This window comes from Nicotiana tomentosiformis, chromosome 11 (genome assembly GCF_000390325.3).
Source record: "Nicotiana tomentosiformis chromosome 11, ASM39032v3, whole genome shotgun sequence".
NCBI lineage: Eukaryota > Viridiplantae > Streptophyta > Magnoliopsida > Solanales > Solanaceae > Nicotiana > Nicotiana tomentosiformis.
In genome coordinates this window covers 68,261,284-68,288,958 of record NC_090822.1, presented here as the reverse complement: position 1 = coordinate 68,288,958, position 27,675 = coordinate 68,261,284, and the positions used below count along the sequence as shown (strand labels likewise).

At 36.0% G+C, this 27,675-nt stretch overlaps 2 protein-coding genes across 3 annotated transcripts; one reads left to right on the top strand and one right to left on the bottom strand.

The window, feature by feature from the left end:
• Window positions 1-7,688: 7,688 nt before the first annotated feature.
• Window positions 7,689-8,888, top strand: LOC104102500 (uncharacterized). The gene has a single exon (XM_009610216.4). The coding sequence runs from the start codon at window positions 7,989-7,991 to the stop codon at window positions 8,601-8,603; it is 615 nt and encodes a 204-aa protein (XP_009608511.3). The 5' UTR covers window positions 7,689-7,988; the 3' UTR covers window positions 8,604-8,888.
• A 399-nt stretch (window positions 8,889-9,287) lies between these two features.
• Window positions 9,288-24,613, bottom strand: LOC104102498 (probable LRR receptor-like serine/threonine-protein kinase At1g56140). 2 transcript variants are annotated; one of them, XM_070187883.1, is made up of 25 exons: window positions 24,342-24,470; window positions 22,318-22,392; window positions 17,579-17,756; window positions 17,092-17,163; window positions 16,934-17,005; window positions 16,785-16,856; window positions 16,590-16,661; window positions 15,583-15,654; window positions 15,405-15,476; window positions 15,202-15,273; window positions 15,032-15,103; window positions 14,846-14,917; window positions 14,561-14,632; window positions 14,414-14,479; window positions 14,029-14,094; window positions 13,876-13,920; window positions 13,526-13,590; window positions 12,789-13,165; window positions 11,957-12,155; window positions 11,712-11,876; window positions 11,214-11,332; window positions 10,640-10,850; window positions 10,301-10,532; window positions 10,061-10,211; window positions 9,288-9,793 (listed from the first exon to the last, which is right to left on the bottom strand). In XM_070187883.1, the coding sequence occupies exons 4-25, from the start codon at window positions 17,148-17,150 to the stop codon at window positions 9,425-9,427; spliced, it is 2,772 nt and encodes a 923-aa protein (XP_070043984.1). In that variant the 5' UTR covers window positions 17,151-17,163; window positions 17,579-17,756; window positions 22,318-22,392; window positions 24,342-24,470; the 3' UTR covers window positions 9,288-9,424. The 2 variants fall into 2 exon arrangements, with proteins under 2 accessions (XP_070043984.1, XP_009608510.1); XM_009610215.4 differs by lacking the exon at window positions 22,318-22,392 and having other exon boundaries at window positions 24,342-24,613.
• Window positions 24,614-27,675: the final 3,062 nt, after the last annotated feature.

Genomic DNA, 27,675 nt, shown 5'->3' with positions numbered 1-27,675 from the left:
TGGTTGCCAAATAAAAGTCTATAGGCTCAAAAGGTTTGACTAGGGATAATTTTTATTCGTGGTAAGCATTAAGTTCAAAAAAATCAAATAAAGCCTAAAATCATTTTTCAAATCGAGCAAAACCTAAAATTTCGCTTCAACTCACATGCCGGACAAGTTTTAGACTCTAATGCAATGACACGGACTATACAATTCCTCACCACACATGGAACATGACTCACTAAGGACGGTTCCATTCAATTCTCAAATAATTGCAAGTATTCACGGAGCCACAAAATATTAAGCATTAAGCACAAAGTGAACACGAGCCAAGAAAATGAGACATAGGCGTCAATAGACCTGCTATCTGACTCAATAAGGCATCATAAGCAATTTCAAACTATAGGAAAGGTAATACACATGCTAGAGCCTAAATATGCTACTATCAAACAAGTCAAAAAGCGCCTAGGAATTTCATCTTCTTTTTTTTATTCCCTAAATCCTATTCTACTCTAAAAATAAAAAACTAAGACCTGGTTCAAACTACATCCTATGGAAAAGAACCGAGATACAAAGAAAAACCACGGGGGATTATTACACTACCTACAACGAAAATCTTTTTTTTTCTTTAGACTTAAATCCCTCAAGAAAACTGTCTAGGAAATCCATCATCGGGAAAAGTTCATTTTTCTACTTTTTTTTTTCTTAGGAGCTACTAACATACTACACAACTACGAAAACAAAAATAAGAAGTTAACATTTTCTAACATACTACTACTAATTATCTAGAGAATTCCCCCACCCCACACTTAAAAGAGTGCGGTGTCCACAGTGCACAAATTAAGCAAAACAATAAGGAGGGTGGACAAGAAACTCCCTGAAAGGCCAAAGGCCGATGTAATAGCGGCTTACGGGTACTCATACTTCCCCCAAGCATGGTCCTTTGTGTGGGCACCCCACACTTAGTTCTCACCATCTAACTCACTTTTGCACTCTTCCAATGGCTTTACCTCCTATGCTTATAATCCTACAAAACAAAAACAAAAACAAACACTACAACAATAATAAAATAAAAAAAATAAAAATAAAGAAAGCAGTAAAGATGGGTTGCCTCCCAACAAGCGCCTGATTTAACGTCGCGGCATGACTTGAACTACTTTTTGCCTCCACCTTGAACTTATGAATTGGACCCCAAGTTTTGATTCTGTTCTATGATCATGCTCTTGGGGCGATACAAATTGTTGCGAGCCAAAAATTAAGTGATTCTTTATGCGCTTTTTGGCTTTCAACCGAGGAGTGTCACCCTGCCTAGATGGCCTTGAAAATTTCAGAATATACGGCTCATCCACCTCTTCCTTTGACTCTTGCATTGGCTTATATAGATCAATTTTCATACCTCCTTCCGAGCACAATGTCGAAAAATATTGAGTAAGGACCAATGCGCTCAAATTGAAAATTCAACTTGTTATCGACCTCTTCTTCTTGCCACAAACTGGAATCAATTAAAATTGTATTTATAAGGTCCTCAGTTGACTCCAGTACTACTTATTCCATATCGACATCATCAAATTCTAGTTGGTTGGTTTGGTCATATTCTCTTCTCAACTCCTCCATTATAATGGCAATTTCTACAGCCAATTCATGCTCTTCTTCGCTATTATCCACACTGTAAGCATGTTGTGCTTTACAAGGTTCAATTTGTTTATTCGCTTGAGCCTCTAAATTGTGAATAGTTTCCTCTTGCCTTTGTATCTGCAGTGGTTTCTCATCATTTTGTTGCACAAGGCACTTTAGCATATCCTTGATCTCTTTCAGGTCATCATCCCTAGGTTCTTTATTCCTATTAACTTCACAAGAAAACGACGAACCGTCAAAGTAAGGGGTTGGAGGAGGATAAGACATATAAGCACAACCATGAAAGTGACCATCTTGACTATCACACATATCACACACATTCCACATATAAGATTGAGTTTGTGCACATAACTCGCTCTTGAAAATATTTTGATAATTTTGCAATAGGTGGTTTCCTCCACAATATGCATAAGGATCAATAGTAGAGTTACCAACACCTAAACTCCCATAATTCTAAGATGTCATGTTTCTCAAATCAACAAGTAGAATAAAATAAAATAAAATAAAACAAAAACAATTAAACAAAATAAAGTTCAAACTTGAAACCTAGCAATATGTACACCTACAGCTACACCGTTAGTTCCCCGGCAATGGCGCCAAAATTTGATCACGCCCAACTATGCCTTATAAAAAGAACTAAGCGGTCGTTGCAAATATAATCCGGTTTACAAGTCCGAAGTCGAATCCCACAGAGAACTAAGGATTAGATACAGTTGTTCAATATTGCTAAGAAACACAAGTCCAAACAATTTCCTAATTATATAGATTATAATATTTATTTCTAACTAATTAACTAACAACTATTATAAAGCAATAAAATTATCAACTAACAAGGATGAAATTTTAGACAAGACTAAGGAGGTCTAGAGTTATGATTTCCCCAATTATCAGAATACTTCCCGCTAAGCCTTCTATAATTTCGCCTAAGTATTTTCTACCGATCGTGAGTACTTCAGGTGTCATAATTCTCTTCCGAGCAACTACCACAATTTACTAGACATATTCTTCCGAACTATGCTAGCTGGCACTAGTTTACTGCTCACTAAGATCGCACCAAGATTTCGTTATTTCTAATCCCACCTTTGAACCCTTCGTATTGATTTCTCACATACGTCAGGAGTAATGTTGTTCAACAACTACCTAAATGTGTACCTTTTTCCAAGCAATACATACTAAATAGGCACGGTCAATTGATGGACATTCAACCAATAACAATAAACATGTAGTTGAACAAGTAGAGAAATCCAATGGCTCAATTATATAAAAACATAACAAGAAGTTATCCTACAAAAGGTTCTATCAAAACTCTAGATAACAAATTAGCTATTCATACTAGTATGCAAAACTACAATACTAGAATCATAACCAATAATGAAAATAGAAAGACGGAAGTGAAAAACTAGTAGAAGAATTCTCCGCCTTGCTCCTAGTGTGTTCTTGCCTCCTTAGGTCGAATCCCCAGTAGGTTAAAATTCCCTCTAAAAACATCCACTTAGGTCGAATATGCTCTTAAAACGTCTCTCTCCTAAAAATTGTGTTTAAGGATTATTTATATGTGTAGGATAAAAGTCTAGGTGAAATAACCAAGTCCAAAACCAAATAGGAGACAAAATAGGCTTTAAAAACCCGAAACCCGCGAACACCTCGTTGTAGACCTCGCATCGCGAGCTCTGTCGCCAGCAAAATCTCTCGCGTCGCCTGCTCTTACGCGAGCAAAGTAGCTCGCTATGCCTGCTGCTTCTTTGCTTCGTTTCTCATTCTTTACCTTTTTTTCAATTCTTTGCCTTAACTTCTTTTGTCTTCCTTTGTCCTCATTTGTTCTTTCTTCTTCCTCATTTGTTCTTTCTTTGTCATCAATCACTACCTTATCATTATATAATCATAAGCCCATTGTTTAGTGCATGAATTACACTTTAAATATTTACTTTGCTCTAATTTTATCTCCAATGTACTTACACATAAAATAAACTCAATTAAGCACACATATAGTATAGTTTAGCATTAAATTACCTAAATGTAAAGTTATTAATGCACTAAAAATATGGAATTATAGCCAAACATCATAAGGCAACTCAGTTAAGGAATTAAAAGAAGACTACTCAGCAAGAACTGGAATTTCCATATTTAGTCCATGTACGCACTTGTCACCTCGCGTACACGGAACTCACATATCATAATTTTTTACAATAGTACCAAATCCTAAGGTGATTTTCCCCACACAAGGTTACATAAATCACTTACCTCAAATCTCGCTCAATCAGTCGATAAAAATGCCTTTACCTCGACTTTCTGACTCTGAACGGCCCAAATCTAGCCAAAAGCAATTTCATACTATAAATACAACTACAAGAAACTAATTTAAATAATAAATCTATGACTTTAACAAAGAATAGAAAAATCGCCCCAAAAAGTCGACGCAAGTCCACGTCTCGAAATCGGGTAAAAGTCACAATATACAAACACTCATTCGATATCGAGTTCACCCATACCAAAATTACTCAAATACAATCCAAAATTCTCGATCGAAACCTCAAAATTCGGCATAAGGATTTTTCCACCTTTTTCATAAATTTCTCAACCCAAATCCTTAATTAAATGAAGAATAAATGATATCTTAGTGAAAATAAATCAAAAATCCTTATCCAAATGTTTTCTCTGAAAAACCCTCGAAATTTTGCCTCAATCTGAGCTCTCTAGGTTAAAAAATGGAGAATGAAATTAAACCCTCGGAATTGGCCCTTTTCTGCCCAGCGAAGTCTCACCTGCGAACTCACAGTCGCATCTGCGGCTCCGCACTTGCGGAATTTCCATCGCATGTGCAGTTCTAACTTAGTCCAGGCACGTCCCCTTCTACGGATCCAAATGCGCCTCTGCGCTTTCGCTCCTGTAGCCAAAGAGCGCTTCTGCACACACGCTCCTGCGGACCTCGTCCGCATCGGCAATCAACATGCCTCCCTGGCCTTTCCGTTTCTGCGCTCATTCTTCCGCAGAAGTGACTCCGCTTCTGCATCCTTCATGTCGCACCTGCAACCACATGCCACTTCCTCCAGTCCCGCATCAACACTTAATTGATCGCTTCTGCGAGCTCACACCTATGGTCAATCTTGCGCTGGTACGATTGCACCAGAACTGGTGCACTTCAGCCATTCTCACAAGTCCAAATTTTTTCCGGATTCATTCTGAATCACAGCCGGGGCCTCCGGGACCCCGCCTGAATATACCAACAAGTCTCAAAACATCATACAGAGTTAGTCGAGCCTCTTAATCACATCAAACCACGCTAAAAATACAAACCGCGCATCGATTCAAGCCTAATGAACTTTAAAATATAAAACTTCTACATTCGACGTCGAAACCTACCAAATCAAGTCCGATTGACCTCAAATTTTGTGCACAAGTCATAATTGATATTACGGAACTATTTCAACTTCCGAAATTAAAATCTGCTCCCGATATCAAAAAGTCCACTCCCGATCAAACTTCCCAAAAATTATTCAATTATTCAACTTTCGCCAATTGACACTAAAATGACCTACGGATCTCCAATTCAACATCCGAGCACGCTCCTAAGACCAAAATCACCCTACGAAGATACTGGAACCACCGAAACTCTATTCCGAGGTCGTCTTTATATAGATCAAACTATGGTCAATTCCTAGAATTTAAACTCCAAATTTAAGGACTATGTGTCCCATTTCAGTCCGAAACCAAAAATAAATCCTCTCGACAAGTCACGTAATCACAAAATGAAATATAGGGAGCAATAAATAGAGGTTCGGGGCAAATACTCTCAAAATGACCGGTTGAATCGTTACAATTGGCATGTGACTACGCCGTACGATAGTGATTATTGGCACTTGACTATGCTGTGTGGTTGATATTTATGGCACGTGATTATGCCGTGTAGTATGTGGATAAGGATCCATCCCCCTAGGGTCACCCTATCATGTTTCTCTCTTGATGGTGTACACTCGGTATGGGAAAAGCTGATTAGTAGTTTGGTTCGGTTATCATGTTTAGGAGAATAGACTGGCAAGTGTTTGATTTGGTTATTGCATTTCTTCCTTACTTGTAATTTTCTTGGTTATTTACCTGTTTTATTTGCATATTTTCTTTATATGCTAGATTGTTGACTAAGCAGGGTATGTTAAGTTAATGTGTGCACTAAGGTGGTTTTATCTGTGGTTCCTGGATTGATCATATTATTGTTCTATACTTGTTAGATTTATGAATTGTTCAGGTGAATAGCGAGTATTATTAATAATTCCTGCTTCTATTACCTTGCCGAGGTTAGTTATGATACTTGCTGAGTACATGGGGTCGCTTGTACTCATACTATACTCTGCATTTAATTGTGAAAATTAAGGTGTTAGACCGAGTCACCAGTAGCTGAGGGTTGTTGTTGAGTTTAACTTTGGAGAGACGAGGTAGAGCTGCATCTCGACCGTATTCTTGGCATCTCTTTTCCTTTAGCATTGTTATTTACATTCAGACATTATTGCTATTTGTATTCTAGACTTGTACTTCAGTTTAGAGCTCATGACACTATATTTACTAGTTCTGGGGGATTATTGTATTTCAACGCAGTTATTTTATGTTATTGGTTTTAGACTTGTACTATTTCTATTAATTTAGTATCCATGTTTCGCTATTGTTATGTTTCACTTGCCTAGAAAGTGAGTTAGGCGCCATTACGACCGGTTGAGAATTTTGGATCGTGACATTAACCAAAATACTTCCCGAAACTCTCAGGATCTGAACCAACCATACCGGCAAGTCATAAATCACCAACTGAAGCTTTGGAAAGTCTCCAATCATAGAACAAATGCTAGAACTCAAACGACCGGTTGAATCATTACATTAATAAATAACAACATATTAATTTATCACTTAATTATATTAAATAACTGCAATTTAGTGTAAACATTGAATGTTAAGTTAGTATGTCTCTAATAAACTAGCTTAAGCATCTTGAACTTCTATGGAAAGTTGCACGTGCTATTTCTTTAGTGTAGCCTTCCAAACCTCAAGAGAAAAGAAAAGAATGGAAAAATAAAGAGTTAATACCTCAAAACTCCCTAAACTATACTAATTTTGCAAGTTTCGTACTTAAATTATGGGAGGTTTCCATTACCCCTGAACTACAATGAACCCCTTAATAAAATATCCTGGAAGGAATATGAGATACTACATAATAGAATTTATTTCTATTAACAGAATTTAGTTCCATTATTTAAAAAAACTAATTAAACAAAGCCTAACTATGCACAATATAAATGATTGTCCTTGGATCTCAAGTTCGCTTGAAGGATTAATTTCATAGGGTTATTTAATATTTTTCATTTTTTTTTTGTGTGTGTTGCAAACATACTGATATGGGATGAGATACTACGGATTCTTACATATTTAGAAATTTTCAAGTGTTCGGGATTGTCTTCCAAAATTTAGAGCTTTTCTATTGAATGATTGTCAAATTTCTTTTATACCTTCTCATCCCAAATTAAGGTTTCATTTCCATCCCCAAAAAATTGATGGGTTTTCAAAGAAGAAGAAATCAAATTAAGAAAAAAGGTATTGAAGAAGGTGTTCTTACTACAATTAGGAAAATGGAAGAAGAAGAATAAAGAAGAAATGGATGAAGAAACTTAAGATGAAATTTATAATTTTTAAAACTCAGTTGAGTTTGGGTTAAAGAAGGAAAATGAAGAAGACAGATGAATTCGTCCAAAAAAAGAAAAAAATGAAGAAGAAGAAGAAGAAGAAGAAGAAGAAGAAGAAGAAGAAGAAGAAGAAGAAGAAGAAGAAGAAAGGAGAGGAGAGAAAAGAGATATAGAAATAAAGAATTTATTTAAACAAACTATCAGGAAAAATTATTTGTCTGTACTAATTAGCTATTGGACATTCGTGGAGAAAATTTTAAGCTCTCACGCGCCTTTTAGCCGTAGATTTAAACTACTTTTTTTGACACATGGCACTCCAGAGGGTATTTTACAATGGGTATATTGTAGTTTAGGGGGTAATTAGAATCCCCATGATTTGAGTATGAAACTCACAAAATGGGTATAGTTTAGAGGATTTTTGAGGTATTAACTCAAAAATAAACTATAGTAAGTAGCTTTATAAAAATAATTCTAGGATCCCATTTTCTCCAGAAAAGAAAACAGATACATATATAAAATATTCTTTCCAAATCGAACGAATCGGGATCCAGCTAGGAGCCGTAGATCTAGAAATACAGTCATTTGACAAAGTCGACCGTTACAATATTTCAAATCCGAGAGGACCGTTAAAAAGGAGGCTCGCCTTAATTGTTTTTCCGCTCTCCACCCTTTTTCTTTCTCCCCTGACCCAAAAGCAACTTGTCATCAATCTCAATGGCCGATCAGAACAGCAACAACACTTCAATAATGGAATCGAAGCCTTTACACCCACTTCACCAAATAGCAGAAACCCCAACTCACAAGTTGCTTCTCAAGCAATGGCTTAAAGAAGAAGAACTCATCCTCAATAGAATCGCCGCCAAAGAAACCCAAATCGATTCGGTTCGCAACGAAATCACCCAGCTCTACTGCATCTTTTTTCTCTTCCACTCCATTTCACTTATGCTTTTATTTAGTGCCTCCTCGAAATGGGCTTCTAAAACTGGGCTCTGCCACCGTTCTTGGATCCCATCTCTGTGTTCTCTGCTCTGTTCTCTGGGTATCATTTGGGCCGTTAGGTACAAGACGGATACGGAGAGTCACTTAGAGAAACTGTTGGAGAGAGAGAAAGAGGACGGGAAACTATTGGCTAGGTGTGTGGAGGAATTGAAGAGAAAAGGGGTGGAGTTTGATTTGTTGAAAGAGGTTGATGCTCTTAGGAGGGCTAAGAGTTTGAGGGTTGAAACTAAGGTTGTTAAAAAATGGTCTGCTAGAGACTTTGTGTCTCTATTTTTCTTCTCTGTTTCTTGCCTCGTACTCGCCCTAACTAGGCTCATTTTGTGTGATTGAAATTCACAGGATACCACATTGACTGCATCTTCTCTTTTATGCTCTACAACATTTGTACCCTTCTTTCTTGCCAAGTTGTAAACTGAAAAGTCTGAAGCTTTTGGCTTCTAATCATGTAGTAGTTGAAGAAAATTGATTAATGGGAGGTAAACGGAAGTTGCAGAATATACTGTTCTGCTTTTTGGTTATTTGGGGTATTCTTTTTGTATGATTCCAGTTAACAGAATCTTATTTGGCAATAAATTTTTTTAACATTTTCGGGGTGTTAATAGTGGATAAATACAACTGTAGAACTGTGTATTAGTAGTACTTTCTATTTCCCTCTGCTTGATTGTTTCTGCCAACTTGCAGTTCCGGGTTGCCTTTTTAAAGGCGGGGGTAAGGTCTGCTTACGCTCTACCCTCCCCAGACTCCACTTGTGTGACTACAATGCTAGTGTTGTTGTTGTTTGCAGTTCCGGTTTATGGAACACTGCAAGTGTAGTTTTTAGAATGTCCCTGCAACTCCTTTCACTCTCACTGGTTTACTTTTTTGCAAGAAGCTACTCTGTTTTTTTATCCATCGGATGCCGGTACTAATATTTGGCTTTTGGTGGCATATGCATTTCTCAACACCACCATCACCTTGCCCTCTTCCCTCCTGTTTAGTCATAACAGTTTTTGAGTCCTTGAAGAATTATTCCCCTTTCAAATGATAGAGTTAGTATTCCTTACTTGGACGAAAATCTCTACACAAACAGTTCATGTAATATACATGCAGAAAGAAAATATAAGGGACAAAAATAGATTATTCATGGATCTCTGACTGAGAAACAAAAAAATTCATCTACCATCTCCGATGATGTCATGGAGCATCGGTCTGTCAGCAGCTAATGGCGAATAATTTGTATCAGCAGCCGTACTTGTACTCACTGATGAATTGGGCATTCGCGAAGAATGATCACTCATGAAGGTCGTCGTATCTGTAAACTTCCAGTCAGTCAAGTATCCAGGTCTGGAAGTAACAGTCGCAACCTCAGCGTCTCCTGTAAGCATTGCAATTACACGGGACATTGAGGGTCGTAGTGCTGGGGATGTTTGAGTGCATAGTAGGGCTATCCCTATTACTTTTCTCACTTCGTTTTCATCAAATTCAGATAAATTTGCATCAACTATTTCAGTTTCGCGGTTGTTCTCATGAAGCTGCCAAGCCTAGAAGCACAGCAGTGTACACAGGAGTCAGTGATAAGTATGGTTAGAACTAAATGGTGCGTATAGGAATCCCAGGACAATGCGATAAGTCAAACTTTTAAGAAATAATAGAGAAAAAGAAGTATGAATGAAGAGGATAAAATTCTTCCGTTTGGTTAATCTAAGTGGTTAATCTTCCTTTCTTTCCATCTAGCGACAAGCAAGGATAAATGCATATGTTTCATTGTTCTAATGCCTCACTACAAGCAAAGAAGGAAGGGACTTTACCCACTCAAGAAGGTAGATCCTCTCTTCTTCCAAGCTCGAGTCAGAGTTAGGTCTACCGCTGACAATCTCTAGAGCTACAACTCCGAAGCCAAACACATCAGCCTTCTCTGTCAGATGTCCGCGCATGGCATATTCTGGTGCAAGATACCCTCTACAAGAAAATATTCACTAGACTCATGAAACAAAACTATAGGAAAGGAGTGAAACAATATGACACATCCTCAATTTTGAGGATCTTACATTGTGCCTGCAACACGAGTGTTTATATGAGTCTTTTTGTCATCATAAAGTTTTGCCAACCCGAAATCTGAAATTTTAGGGTTTAGGTCTGAATCAAGCAGAATATTACTGGCCTTGACATCTCGATGGACAACACGGACCCGAGATTCCTCGTGAAGATACGCCAGACCCTTGGCCACTCCCAAGCATATCTGGAAGCGTATTGGCCAGTCAAGATATAAAGATCCACTCCCTGCCCAATTGAAGCCAAAATCTCAATATCAGTAAAGTTAAAAAAGTGCTTCTTCTTCTCTTATATGAGGGAAGTCAGAATTTCTAAGATATTGTATTCATTAGTACCAAATAGTGCTTGATCAAGACTCTTGTTTTCAAGATACTCATAAACAAGTGACCGTTTATCTCCCTCGATGCAGCAACCATAGAGTTTCACAAGATTACGGTGCTGTACAGCTGATATAGTGGCAATCTCTGCCACAAACTGACTCTTCCCTTGATGTGATGCCACAGACAGTTGTTTAACGGCGACAACCCTCCCATCCTCAAGTGTACCCTATGGACCATAAAAGTTGGTTCAACGTTCAGACAATTTCACTAATCATTTCGTGTTTTCCGTAATTCATAACAAAAGTAAAGCAAACAAGAATGCACAAGTATTTAGCCACAAAACATTTCTAGACAGCAAAGATGCAGATAATTTATTTGCTGTTTTATACAATGTTTCATGTGTTTTTGGAATATAAAGTTATGTTAGGCCACAATATCTACAAATGGAAGTACTGAAATCAGTCAAGAGAAAGGCGTTGAAAAGAATAAGGCCTATTTGAGAAACCTGTGAGCTAGCTATAGGTGCAACAAACATAGCAAAAAAGGAAACACTATTTACTTCAGGACTTCATATGGACGAATAGACTACCTTGTAAACTGGTCCAAAACCTCCCTCTCCAAGCTTATTAGAAGGATTGAAGTCAGCAGTTGCGGCTCGAAGTTCTGAATAGCTGAAAGTGTAGGGTCTAGCATCTATTCCCAGGAACTCTGCGGATTTGAAGGGAAACATGTCATTAAATAAGTCAAATGAATCAATTTGTGGAGCTCACTCACTAGACATATACATTATTTCATAAGCTGAATAAACTGAAGGAATGCCTGAGCTGACTCCTCTTATTACCTCTTGCTCTCAATTCGTGCTTATTACTCTTAACTTTTGTCTAAACCGAAGTGTCAAAAACAAGAAATGAACCACAAACATGTCCAGAAAACTTTTACAAAAAAGAATCTTGAAAGGAAGTGTTGCTAAACCGACTTTCCTGTAGGATCCAGTCTTAGAGAGCTTCCAGTTAGAACTAAAGAAAGATGAATCACTTAAAAGTCAAAAAAACAGAAGAACCATTCTAGATCAGCTTTTGTTTCTTACCTTCATCCTCAAGAGCCTGCCGTCGTTTTCTTTTCTGAATTAGGTAATAGACAGCAAATACAGAAATGAAGCTTATGACTCCAACACCAACAACAATGCCCACAATCAGACCGGTCCGATTCTTTTTTGTAGTAGGAGGCTGGTTGCTAACAGTGGGAATAAAATCTGTAGAAAACCTTAGGAGTCTCAATACAGTTTTTGAGTGCCTACTTTTCAGAATCTAAATGTCTGTATTTCATGGATACCTGGGGTTGCACTAATTGCTGATATAGAAGGTCCATATGTGCCTTGTCTAGGTACACAGCAGGTCCCTTTTCCAGCCCAGAAGAGATGTATCTCAAGATGATTTTCAGAAACCTGAACTTTAAATTGCTTTTGAACAGCTCTAAGGGAGATTCCTCCAGCCTCCTTCCGTATGTCAAAATCTTTCAACTCCCGAATTCCCTGGAAAAAGATAACCATAAAATTATTAAGTCAATTATGATGTGAAGGTAGGAAAGGGGGAAAAGTTCTTTCTACTAAACATGCATTTTTGTTGTGAGCAGTATTAAATAGCTCAAAGCAGTGAAATAAAGTGGAGATTTTCTTTTGGAGGGATGGTAAAAGTAGATGACAATATATCCACATCATTCAATTAATCTACTGTTCCTCAAAGTTGGGGTCGGCTATATGAATCCTCAAAATCAAAGTGTTGCTCGTTTCGGACCCAAATCATTCCAATATTGCTTTGTTTATGAATAATATGTCTTTAAGGCAAATAAAGGTTTCTCTATAGCCTTAAAATATGACACTGTTGAGAACTATAGAGAAGACGGACATGGTTAGAACTGAAATCTTAGGTGTTTAGCAGTCCAAGTCAGAAACAAAACCTGATTAGCATTGGAGCATCATAATCTTGTGTTTTGATAGCTCCATGCAATAGAGAATGAAAGCAACCTACTGTTTGAGGAGAAAACACCAAGCAACTACTCATGATTATCTTAGTGATGATATTTTCTTTTCCCTCCCAATTGTAAACCGGTCAAGCTGATGGTTATCTAAAAAATAGATATAAATATAAAAGAAAATAGTGCATACCTGTACATATACGTCAAATACACGCCTCCCAAGACTACGCCAAGTTGGGGGATTTAAGATTTGTGACTCAGCAAATTGGAGGTTTACAGTGTAATTACCATTCTCAAGGCCCAAACCATAGTATCTAAGTGATCCTGCAGAAATTCGTGCAGTTTGGAAGAGCTCCGAGTCCAAGGTGTTTATAAACTGAGATGAGGAGAAGCTTGTGAAGTCCTGATCTGGATTGTCAGAAGGCAGACCAACATTACTAACAGCCCACCTCCCTGTACTGGTCATGAAATATGTTGCTGGACCCATAGTCTGGTTCTCCATCTCATACGATATCTGATTACTTGATGTAATTGGAGGTCCCCCACATTTAATTGCAAAGCTGGACCCTGTGAATAATGAAACTCACATGCATGAGAAGATAAGAAACCAGTAAAACAGCTTTATATCAGAACACTAGCAGTAGAGTAGAGTAACACATGTCCTACTTCACCTTCCCCTTTCTTGTTTCTTGGTAAACAGCAAGGATTTTTGGGCAAGCATAATCATGTTTAGAGACAACAGTACTATCCCCACCCTTAAATATATTACCTTAAACGGATGATTTCAACTAAATGGATATTGACCATTCTTACATGGTGGTTTATAGACAAAAAATGTAGGACAATGATTTTCAAACTTATTCATGCTAGTAGAACCAGAAAGCTGAAGTAGGATATTTGTCGACAGGAATTGTATGAAGAACTTACATCTCGGAGATCCTCGATTGCAAGGGAAGTTTCGTTGAAGACAATCTAAGCCGGAAGGCAGAGAACTGAAAGCAAAAGTGGTATCCATCCATTTAAGTTCTTCAAATACACATGCAACTATAATTGCAACAATGTATACAAACAAGATTTATCTTAGATTTCAGACAAGGAAAGCTTAATACAAATAATGAATGAACTTGGTTAGCCATTAGTGGGACCTGGGATCTCAGTGCACAAAGCATCCCGCGTTCACGCAGGGTCTGGAGAAGGACCGCACCTTATGATAATTAAATATTACGAAGACAGAGACAAGCTCAAAGATACAAATCTAACTGAAATGTACTAATTACCTGCTGTCTGATTGTTCCATTGTTAAGTTGTTGCCAACTAAATTTCTGCAAGTTGAGTTCCACAAAGGTCTCGGCGTTAGGATGATGATATCCAAAGATAGGGGGAAAGGGAATAGGCGAGCATTATATGAATTTCAGCTTTCTCATACATACAATTGCAGATTTTGCTCATTGATCCAAGAAGGGAAGCTTCCAGACAACCCATTGTATGATAAATCTCTACATGTGAAAGATGGGAGATGTTAGGCAACAACTACTAAGAATATCAGATATTTTTGACCGCAAAATATTGAAAATGTCAAGCATTTATCTCATTCAAGAAATAATAATTAAACTTTAATATGCTTTTCTTGCTGACCGTGTCACCCCCAATAAGGCTTCAAAGTTTCAATAAGGAATATGCTGAAATAAAATAAGGGAAATAGTCCTTCATTTTGCTTAATAAGATTGAAAGAACGTTTGAAAGTTCAGCATATTCATTCCAAAAGAAAAAGGGAAAAGTTGACAGTGAAATCATATAAAAACAAGAGTTACTCACATAGTCTGGAGGGGCCCGCTCTTCTGAGCTGGCAGGACGCCTGTTAGCTTGTTATCACCAAGAAACCTGATGATTAAAAGGGAGTTACCACATGAGAACATGGTTAAGGTGGTATAAAAAATAAGCAAACATTAGATCATCTATTACAAGTGAGTCAGAGAACTCAGATTGAAAAGTGCATCTGGAATGCGCCCGCTCAAATTGTTGAAGCTCAAATCCCTGAGAAAAAGATAAATAAAAGTAAGACCAAAGGAGTAGTAAATGATCAATGAGAGTTCAATGTCTTCCACTGAAGTTCAAGTTGAATACAGTAGCACAACGCTTGTTAGAAGTATATCATGCCATGGCCATATAAGTGAAATAATCAGAGTTCAATTCACACTAGTGAGGGCTTAAAAAGTTGATAAGAACGTTATCATGCTCAGAACTTACAGTAGTGACAGGCTCTGATATTCTCCAATATTAGGTGGGATGGAACCTGAAATATTGTTATTTCGTAAAACCCTGGAAATACCAGATTTAGTTGGTCAGACTGTCGATTCTGAAAACACAAAGAGAAGAAGAAAAGAAATATAATATCAAGCTTTGTAGCATTTGGTGCTATGTCATGTTCCTTACAGCTTGCTTAGAGACTTCATATTCCTGAGGAAGTCAAGTGAAGAGCTCCCATTGGATAGATCACTTATTCTCCTGTTAGTTATGTAGAAAAGGAAATATCAGATTATGCTAAATGTAGAAAAATGGATTTTAATCTATGAACAGAATATAAGACAGTCATTAAGACTCACAGGTCGGTCAAAGAGGTTAAGTTGGAAAAGGAAGCTGGTATTGGGCCCTCGAAAGAATTTCCTTGGAACCTCCTGTGGCATTAGAAAAACCAATCACATATTATGCTAGAGAGGAGGTGCAGTAATGAGCATTATAGCAATGCTGCAACGGAAAAAGTAAGACACTAATTGGACATATATAGTGCAAGTAACTGTGATCTCACAGTGTAGTAAGCTTTGACCAACTTCCCATGAAATCAGGAATCCTTCCTGTAAGATCATTATCTGCAGCCCACCTGAAAGACGGAATAGTTAATTTTCCGGTGGGATTTATTAAAAGACAAATTTGTCCAAGTTAATATTGGGAAGCTAGAGAAGGAGCATGCGATAGAGAGCTCTTACACTGTATCCAAGTTCTGCAGTTTTGCAAACGTCAATGGTATTGGACCACTAACACCAGCACTATCGAAATAACTACGCAAGGAAACAATATTCTTTTCAGGAAAAAATAAATAAATAAAGCTACAGAAAGGATAACAAATAACTAAAAATAAAAATAATACAAAAGATGCAACATATTCATGTTATCAGAAAAGCAGTTTCATACTTCTCAAAAAAGAATGAACATAAGAAATCTCGTCTATCAAAGAAGGACCTATTCAGGAGAAAATAACCTTTAAACCTAAAATTTAACTTTTCATTGTCCACATATATATGATGCTTTTCCTAAGTGGTTATCATATCGATGTTATATACTGTGTGAGACATGAGATCTGTTGGAGACATATCCAGAATGCCACTGATCCTATGTTTGATGGAAACTCTCATGTCTTTGTTATGTTTTATGTTTGGCATCTGCTATGTCTCAACTGTGTGCTATATATTTCAAGTTATACTATCTTTCCTTTTTGTTTCTGTATGTTGCAAGTTCAAATTAAATTTTAAGGATTCAAACATATGGAATGGAATGAGAAACAAAAAGAAAGAGGGGCAAGGAAGATGAATACTAACGTACATAGAATGAGAGTTATATGTCTTGGCCATATTGTATTCTGCATCTTTTGTAATTCATGAGACATGCCACAAATATTAACAGCTTATCATACTCTTGAGAGAAGGAATGATTTCTTTATACAGAAAACCGGAGAAAGATTTAACTCCTACACTCCTCCGCTAGCATGAAAAATACAGCAAGCACAACACAGACAGCATTAGATCATCATTGACAACTTCCTGCTTCTACTAATACAATTTCAGGGCCTTGTGTTTGATGTATAAATTAAAACCACGCAATACAATATGATATTCATAAACAGATAAAATATTTCCCATTTAAAATGCAAAACTCTAACAATTAAGATTTGACATGATAGCAGTTTTAAGATGCAAAACAAAGCATTATAACTTACATTTGGGTCATTTTTGTTAAGTTTCCAAGCTCTGAAGGCAGAGGTCCAGAGAAATTGTTTGTGCCAAAACCACTGCAGCACAGGAAAATTACATCCTTTGAGATGAATAAATGCAGAAGAATGATGAAGATGCTCTTCATACATCAATGATATATCATGAAAACCAAGGGTCCAAAGAACATAATGAGAACATACAATGATTTTAATTCAGTCAACAACCCAAGTTCCTTTGGAAGCTCCCCTGACAAAGCATTAATGCCAATGCTTCTGCAGACACCAAACATTTAAAATTATTCCAAAAATATCACGGTCGAGTATAAATAACTGAAATAGAGTAGACTTACAGCCATTGCATGCGAGTCAGATTGGCAATGGATGGGGACAGTGTGCCTGTTAAGAAATTTTGGGCAACATTCCTGCAATTTATAACTAAAATATCAGTAGTGGGGAGAAAATACATGAACAGTATAAGATAAAACAACACTTAAGAGGAAGCAAGTACAGATCATTGAGGAAGGTAAGGCTCCATAATTCATCTGGAATTTCACTCACGACGTCCATTGCATAAACTCTCCTGTACAGAATAATTGAAAAGAGAAGCTGTGACAGTTACATGACAAGTAAATATCCCAAACACTACATCCTATTCCAATAATTTCCTGAATGCACGTTGGTAGTAAATTACAGATGAATATGAAGAAGAAGCATCACCATTAAGTTCAAATTCCGCATCTTAGACTAAGATTCTTTGAGGTTAATATTAAAATAAATTCAAATACAACGTAGAGGATGCAACATGTAACTAGTATTTGCTCGGGCATCTAAGATACATATATTAAAAGAAGCACTTATTACCTTTGAATCTTAGATTCATCTCTTAGACAAATGTCATTAAAGTGAATAATGAGGACAAAAAAGAACTAAGGAGTGAGAAAAAGGCATAGGCTAAAACTAGGAGTTGGATTGAGTAGGGAAGACGAGTGACTTACAAGCCAGTGATATGACAAAGAGTGCGGTTGTTGTCGGAACAATCGCATTTGATGGCCGGATTAAAATTTTGGATTTCAGTAGAATCAATGGCGGCTCCACTGCATAACTCACCACTAATGTTCCATTGATTTGTTGCAGAAATTCCCCATTTTTGGAAGATTGAGTTCAAAGCACGGGCTGCAGTATCAGCATGTACTCACAAATGTGAGAAATCTATTAATGTCAAGGCAAAACAATTCACAAATATGATATTATAGTCAAAATTTACAAAGGCTCCTTATGATGCTTAATTGCAGTACCAATACAAATTTAAGAATGGTGAAAACATCCCACATAATAAAGTTCATACAATACGAACTAGTACTTCCATTTCAATTGTCACACCTTGTTTGGATGGTTGTTACCTAATTATCATTTTGTTACTTTAAATACAATATTTATTTTGATTGTTACTTAAATTTTTTGTATTATATTGTTAAATTTGTTGTTACGTAACGACGAAAAAGTGTCACTTTAAGGAAAGAACGATTTGGTGGTCACGTCGTTTCCTTATTTTTTCCTCTCATCTTGTTCTTCCTTATTATTAAAATCATATTTTATCTTTTGCCCTGCTACCTTTTTACATAATAATTCTACCTCGTACCTTACCTTTTTATTTATAATATTGTAAGTTTTATCTTCATATTATTGGTGCATGACGCGGCAAACAATACAATTTATCCAATCATTATATATATCAAAACGAAATAATACAATATAATATTATATGATAAATTATAAAACGATGCACAACAACCGTCCAAACAAGTTGTGAATCTCCTCACTTTAAAGTCTTCAACTAGTGTCTATTGTCTTAAGAGGAACTTGTTATACACACCATATGATATGTATATAAAATAAAATCAGACGAGACTATATACCTTTACGGATTCAAATGCAACTTTTCTCTTAGTATTGTGATAAAAAAAAAAAAATATCACATGTGGACACTGCATGTATGTATATAGTAATACACACACCAATAAGGATTTTATAGACCCACTGTATGTATTGTTGTTAAACGGTAAGCGCTTCTTCATTCTTAATCAGATGTCTGGGGTTGGAGTCCTGGGTATAGACCCACCTCTAGTAGGAAGCACTTCAATTACCCCAAATGTGGGACTTCTCGTTACAAATTTGAATTTAGTTGAGTAGCAATGGGGGTGCAGACATCGGGTGAGAAACCAAAAAAGAAGTAACTCCCTCTGTCCTTGTGTATGGTCATAGTTCTGATTTCAGAAGTCAAATTTTTTTAATTTTAACCATGAATTCAAACATAAAATCTTTAAGTTTTTTGAAATAAAATTTGTAATATGAAAATGTTGGAAAACTAAATCAAAGTTGTAGTAGGAAACCAAGTATTATAGAGAGATCCTTCAGAGATATTTATAATAAAATATATTTTTTCTTCATATTGATATCAAAGCTTCTACGATCTTGGGAAATAATCAAATAGCTTCCGCTGCCGGCTGACGGCACTAGCCAATGTGTGCCGCCTGTCTAGCTATTGAGTATATTGGCAAACGTCGGGGCCAATGATATATGCATGGAAACAATCACAGTAAGAAAGATTGAGAATAAATTCAAGTTCAAAGAGACATTAGCAAATATGGACAAGAGGAAGAAAGATCTTAATTCTCTAAAGGTTCGAGAGACGTGGATTAAAAAAAATCAATATTGCAAGTTTTAAAAAGGTGCAAGCAATTGTACGCAAGAAGAAGAAACTCTTCTCTAAAAGTTGGAGAGAGGTTAAGAAAAAATTGGAAGTTGATTAGAAGTGAATCAATAATTTGGGAGGTGATGACATGTATATCATCAATTGAATGTTAGTGACAAAGTATATCAACGGGAGTTGAAGACATGTGCTTCAACAAAGAGCGTTGGTGACAAAGTGCATCAACGGAAGTTGGAGACAGTTGTTTCAATAAAATTAGGTGTTGGTGACAAAGTGCATCAACGGGGGGTTAGAGACAAGTGTTTCAACAAAATTGAGAGTTAATGACAAAGTGAATCAACGGGAGTTGAAGATAGGTGTTTCAACAAAATTGGTTATTGGTGGCAATCGACAAAAGTAGAAGTTAGAGAGAAGTGCTCCAAGTGCACAACAACAAAAAAAGACATATACAACTTTGAATTACGGGAGAATGTTGAAAAACTAATTCAAAATTGTAATAGAAAACCAAAAATTATTTAGTATTTGATATTTGCTAGTTTATTTAATATATATCTAAATAGGATTTGTAGTCAGAATTATATAGGAATATGTTTTCATGTTTCTAGTTGAAATAGATTTAATACTATTATAAATAGGGGTATTGGTAACTTATTTTATGTGTAGAGAAGTGTAGAAAAGTAAAGAATTGCAGAGAGATCCTTCGGAGAGAGTTACAATAAAATATTTTTCCTTAAGAAAACTATGTAAAAAATACTATAAGTTACAATAATTAACAATTCAAAATATTTAAAGAATATATGAAAAAATTATGGTAAAAAAGAACTCGTTTGATTATCAAAATCAGAATGGAGCACGCACTAGACATTCAAATTTTCGGTTCTCTTAATTACCATCCGAAATTAAATAAAACCTTCCATTTGAAATGGAGAAGCATTAGTATGTATTAGCTTAAAGTATTGAACAAATATTTACTCTTAATCCTATTTTATATGACGTATGTAGACTAGACAGAATGCTTAGAAATACTCAAATGGTACTACCGTCTACCGTAATAGTAAGAGAAAAACTCAATATATTGTTTAAAAAGGTAGTATTTTTTTAAAAGAAACAAAAATCAAAAAATAAGATTTAATAAATGATGGGAAGTGAATCTATATATATATATATATATATATATATATATATATATATATATATATATATATATATATATATATATATATACAGTATTACAGTATTTTCACCACCATCTAACTATAATCGATGGGCATGCCCCTATTGGGTAGTATTACAGTATTTTCACCTCCTCCGAGCAATAAACGGTGGGCAGGTCTCTATTGGACAACCTCTGATCAGATGGTAAGTTATATATCGAGCCTACTATGACCGAGTATTATGAGAGCCCATAATGGCCAAGATACAGAGCCTAGTATTGTCGGGCACCTATGAGCGAGCCTACAACGGCAGAGCAGTTACACATACCGAGCCTTATAGGGCCGGACAACTATTTTACTTAATATATTGAGAGAGTTGAGTCAGTATCAATAAGTAAGCATATCTTCATATTATCTTTGACTTCTTCCCCAGTCCAAGACAGGTCAACAATCATGGAAGGCCCCAACCCACCACTAGAGCTTGCTTTGCTCTCACTTCAATTACTTTCAGTTATTATATTATCAGTCCAGTTTTTAATTGCCTTACATACTCGATACATTATTTCGCACTGACATCCCTTTTTGCCAGGGATGTTGCATTTCATGCCTGCAGGTCCTGATAGACCTTCCCAGTAGACAGAGTTAAACATCAGCTTAGTTGGTAAGCTCCACTTTCTTGGAGTTACCACGTCTACACCTTGGAGTCCATTTTATATATACAGATTTGATGTGTAGGTCGAGGCCCTATCCCGACCATGATATAGTTCAATTATCTCTAAAGTCTTGTAGATGAGTCCTGTATATTTTGTATATCAGTATTATGGCCTCGCCAGCCTTGTGTACATACTAGTTTGGTATTGCTGGTTATCGACATTCATAGGGGCCTCGTTGGCCTTGATTTGTAAGGTAGGCCTCGTTGTCCTAAGTTGAGGGTTACCCCTCCAGAGTTCACAGTTACAGAGTGGTACGCTCGGGCCAAACTTGGCACCGGGTGTCGGCTACGCCTCCCCAGATTTGGGGCATGACAAACTTGATATCAGAGCAGTTTTATCCTAGGGAGTCTACAACCCATGGCTAGTAGAGCCTTGTTTATAAATGTGTTGTGCACCACATTATATAAACAGGAATCTACAAAGAATTTAGGAGTCTGTTACCCTTCTTTCAATTCCAAATCGTGCTATAGAGCTGAGTCATAAGAGTTTGAGTCTGGACTTATGTTTTCTAATGATACAGAGATATTTGCAATTAGCAAGATTATAGATAGACAGAGGGCTAATATAGCAACAGGTAAGGGCACTAATAGAGAGAGAGTTCTTGAAAACGTGGCCCAGTTTGAGGCCCTATCAAATCGTGCATACTAAATGTGCGAATTTCCTGCTTAAGACCCTATAACGAGAGTATCAAACATACCCGCGAATAGCAGGCCATGGGAGTATCAGAAGGTAAAAGTATAAGTTTCAACAAGTAACAGAAACAAGGTGAAGAAGGGTACGAGGTACCCAGTTAGTGAAGATTATCAGTATTTTCAATTCAGGTAGAGAAATATAAGAATTCCTAGTTACCTTCAATACTAATAGAGGTATATACAATTGGACACACCTATCTCAGTTATTCCCTATGGGAGCTAACATATATAGTTTAAGAGAGGGATGGGATATCAGGATCCATGTGTGGTTTAGATAACCAAAAATGGTGGATGGATTGCTAGCGTTGGCTGATATTTCTGAAGGATATTGCCAACGTGATAATAGTTCTCTTTGTGAGACACCTAGGTGGTGCTCTCTAAAATAGTACAATTGGATATGAATACTATAAAGTTCATAAAATTGATAAGATATGCAGTGGAATCCTAAAAGGGATAAATATTTACCTTAGTATTGCTCCCATCCCTAGTAAAGAGAGAATGTTAGGCGACCCGACGAGCCAGTGGATGGAGCAAGGGGAACTAAAAGCAAAAGAATATTTTGTTGAAGTTTTCAGAATAAGGTAATAGTCAAAAATATTAACAGGATAATAAGAAGAGAGTAATTGAACCATTATGAGTAAGATGTGATAAATGGGTGATAACGGTAAATCAAAATATGACAGCATGACAGAGTCTATCATCAAGTGAAGGAAAAGACGAGAGGTGACAGGCCTTGAGACAATAAAAGAGTATAAGCCATAAAAGTCATATCCTCATTTCGAAAAATGAGTTGGTGACTCCAACGTGATTACTAGAAGGAAAAGTCACACCCCCGAAGTTTTACTATTCATAGTGACCTCTTCATCTTTGGCTTTTTTTCACCTCGTTACTGACTCTTACTCGCCTTACGGTAACCCTTCTGTACCAACGATAACTGAATTTCTTACGCACGAGGGTGACACCTAGTGTAACTGGCACACTTAGCCCCTTAAGCTAAACTCTGCTCATAGTGCTTGCCTTAGGGAAGCGTCTTTCTGAATGACCTTTAAAAGTTATTCTTCTGTTGTCCATTCTATTATTACCGTAATGCGATCTCTAAGATTCTCACGATGTTGACTATTATCAAATCTTCCCATCCCTAATTCATGTTCAGTTTATCTTATTCACTAGCCCATGCTGATTTCTATTAATCTCTGCAGTTATTTGAGAAATTAAGATTTAGTAAATGATTAAATGAATAGAATATTTTTTTTAAATGTGAAAATTATAGGAAATAATATTATTAGTGAAGTAAAGTTAATTCTAAAGAAACATATTGGAATTGAAATTAAGAACAATCAAAGATACAATCCAAAGGAACATGTGGTATAACAAAAAAAACCACTAACGTTGTGGTGCGATGGATCATGAATAGGATTGTTTCACCTTAATTTTATGTCTTGAATTTGAGTTCTGGGAATCGAAAAAATTTATACTAGAAAGTGAATTTTATAATCCAAATGATTATAAAATTTTTGTAAGAAAAATATAGTTTAAGATTTTTTAAGTAGTTGACCAGGTTTACAGAAACGAGCCATTGACCCAGCTAACCAACACAGCTGTCGTTATCCATCCCACTGCCCTCCCTATTACTCCGTACAATAATTCACAGATACTAAATTTTCGCTGTCCTCACACCTTCCAACAGGTCACACCACCAAGAGAAAACAAAACTTTTCCAACGGATATTTGTGATATGCATGACAAGACATATGTTACTTCAATAAAAATAAAATCCTACTTCAATATACACTCTTACTTTAATTAGCTCTTTTTTGAAAAATAAATAATTTAATTTCGTATGAATATATAATTAATGTATTTTATGCCAATACAAAGAGAGGGTAAATTTTGGCACATCACACCCAAGTATTCACCCATGTACCGACTGCAACTATGGTTTAGACTAACCTTGGTTACCAAGCATCACCAACCACAAACAACTTACTACGACCAACTCCAACCGGCATATCACACAATGTGGTGTTCTCTTCTCAAGCCTAAAGACTACTGGATGCTTGATCTAGTTACCGTATGATGTCTCGACTTTATCTTCTTCAATCTAATTGAAGGCCAAAAATGAAATAGAGCAGGTAGTTTTTTTTTAAAAGTTGATAGATTTTGAATTTGCCATTGATTTAGTTAATACTACATACAAATAGAGTATTTGTTACTACTTAATAAAATATATCTCCCCCTCTGTTTGCTAGGTTGACGTGGATAAGTGAGGAGTAGACTTTCTGTAATTTCAACCACATGATTAACCACAAATTCAAGTTGGCATAAGTGATTAAATATCCTAACTTAGCGGACCAAAATCGAAGATTATCAGTGGATTGTAAGAAGTTGAGAGGGAAACAAATAAATAAGAAAAAGGAAAATTTAAGCAGAGTACTAGTTACGTTGATCGATATAGAAAAACAGGGGAGTGGGTGCCGCAGCTAGCTAACCTTCAGGAGGATTAGTGGTGGTAACATTGGTTGTGTTTCTTTGAGCTACAGCTATCTCCACTAGTAGACTAAACATGACGATGACGGCGGAGGAGTAGAAGCTTAAACCAAATCCTCTTCCGCTTATTGTCCATGGCACCGCCGTCTTCATCTCTGCCTTGTCTTAGCTTGTTGAGTTGTTTCTTCTCCCACAGATTACTAAAGAAGGAATATGAAAGAGGGAAAGACAGAGAGGAATATGAATTAACAAACAATATAATCCCGTTATATATATTAAACTAATACAACTGTTGCTAAAATATTTGAATAAGGGTTTACTTGCATCTAATTAGAAATGCCTAATTATTTGGCAATGCGTATGTTATGTTATCGTCATATTACATGCAACTGTGCCACGCGCCTTTCTTATTTCGTTGGTTGCTTTCCTAGAAATATTGTTGCCTTTTTTTTAAATTTTTAATTAGGGTCAATATGGCACAATAAATACAAGTGTGTTCAATAATGAAAATTACTACTCCTGCTTGGCGACTTGGCAATTGGCCAAAGATTATTACTGACGACGTAAGACTTTGATTGAAGTGCCACATTAACCCGAACCATTCTTATGATTACATTAATTTTCTCCCAACTGCTAATTAGGAGTATATAATGATCTCTCAAATCATTTTATTAGGTAATAATTTTAGCAAGAAATTTACTAAAAGGGTGCATTTTTTAATGGAAAAAGGTTTCGTTAAATATTTCTCTGATAAGATATGTCAAATATTGGATAGAAACATTTTCCTAAATGGAAAAATTAAAGCGATACAAAATGGGAGAAATTAACTTGATGAACATAAGTTAATTTTTCCCAATATTATCCCGACTCTTTTTTTTATTTTACTTGTTTAATTTTAATCAATATCTAAGGATTTCTTTAATACTCAAAATGGTCCTCAAAATGCTACCTCAACGCGTCCATCCCAGCATTATAGTATTTATATCGAGGTATTTACAAATAATAAGACACCAAACACTAAGAAATGTGAGAGATAATAACGTAAAACACATTTTACGAAAAATAATTTCTATTGTTTGTATCATACTCCAAAATTATCGCTTCTGAAACCGTGACTATACCGAGTACGACAACAATAAATGAACTAAGTACTATATATAGTCAGGAACGGATTTATAGAGGAGATTATAGGGCAAGTGAACTCATAGTCTCTCCTCAAAATTAGATATTTGTATAATATTAACTGTTGATATACATGCTCCAAAAAAATTGAGTGAACCACTTAGTTAAAAGTTGAGTTATTACTACGAGGAATAGAGATTAATTCTCACTTAATACATTTTTTTCCTTAAGTGCACTCATGTATTGAAAATCATAGTTCCACCTCTCTATATGATACTATCTTTTATTAATTGTTGTGCAGAGTTGTTAATCCTTCAGAAAACAAATATTTAGTGAAATAACTTATCCGTTCTGAAATTAAATAGGAAAGCTGAATTAAATAACGAAGAATCAAAGACAAATTAACACGTAGGTATTCAACTCAAAGGCAGAATAAAATAATATAAAGTCAGAAGATATAACAATGGTGGGAAATATTAGAGATAGCCATTGAACTTTGCAAGAGACAAAGTCAAAAGGTAGCGTTCATGAGAATATTTATGAGGTAGCCATCAATATTTGTCATTCAGCTGAGGGTTCAACATTCAAATATTACCAAAACTCCGAGTTGGTGAGCGCAGGAGAGCGTAGAATAGTTAAAAGGAGTTGTTGAATAATACTCTAAATTTAGAAATAGTGGACATAGGGCTTTGTTCACATTGTAAGAAAGACAAGTTCAAATATCAGCTTAGTTCGTCAGCAAAAGGTTATTTATTCCTCATGGTTCTACCAGAAGAGACTTGAGAAAAGTCAGGGTTCTTAATTAAATGAAATTTTAATAATCCCTCCATTTCACTTTGTTTGGCATGACTCGAAATATGAATCATCAAAATACTTAGTAATTTTCAATGTGATTTCAAACACAGACTTTACAAATTTATTGAAATGAAATTTTTATAGACGTAAACTACATAAAAAGTACGATATATATATAACTCAAAATAGTTAATAACTCAAAATATTATAAAAACATTTAAGAGAAATATGGTAAAAGAAGAATATCTTTGAGGCTTTGACTCTTCAAATAATAAATGTGCCAAAATGTGGAACCGGGGGAGGTGTATTGGTAAATACCTGACTCATCACGTGGACTAATTGTATTTTGACATGTGTCAAGAATATTATAGGATTATAGAGTAGTTAAAGTTCGATATCACTTGAAGTTGAAGGTGAATCAGTACTGATAAATTTGATATCGTGACTATTAGTACCGGAATCACTCCCAACAACATCATTCATTTACTAGCACGAAAAATCTTTCGTAGATACGGAAAAGAGAAGAATCGGTCTAACCCCGAATAAAATAGGATTTGATATAACTCCGTGAACCGTTGCACATTCTTAGCATAACGGGTATAAAGTACAATTAATGGGTGTAACGGGTGATCGAGCTATCAAAGGAGCAGTTACAGACAATTTTACTGTTTAAACCCCTCTTTCCCCCCCGCTATGTACCCCATCCGAAAAAAATATTTTTTGACTCTCTAATCATAGCATTGTATTTCCGACAACTGAAGCTTAAAGAGATAAGGAAGAGGAGTTATTTTGGTCAATAAGAATTCTCTTCCCTTTTACTTTATTATTTTATTACTTTATTCGTTATTTCCATTATTTTGTGTTGATTATAGTTGGGAAAGTGTGTAAAATCGATTGTTGATGACTTAAAATTTAAATTTATTATTTAACCTATTAGACTAATTTTAAGTTAAATAATTTGGCGGCCACCATGAGGCCCTAACAATCGTTTATTTTCTCTTCAAAAATCTTTGTCGATTTCGCTTCAATTCCAACAAATTATCTGCGATTTACATTTGTTGAGTTTAATTATAAAAATAATTATGTCTTGAGTTAACCCTACTAACCAGCAGATAGATCAAGTTAATGCTACTAATCAGCAGGTAGGACAAGGTGCGACGGCAGGGGAAACACCACATGTTTCGCAAAATCTTACATCGGTGAACTCTCCACGTCACTTACAAGAGAAATCACCAATGAGATCTACTAGCAAGGATGAGGACAACCAGGGTTAGAGGATGAATTGAAAAGTTTCATCACTCAGCAAAAGCAGTGAAATAGTCAAATCGAGGAAGTGTTGAGAGCTTTAACTAACAATGCAGCAACCGGAACTCGAACTCCGCAACAAAGAGGTAATCTGATCATGGAAACCCCTAATTC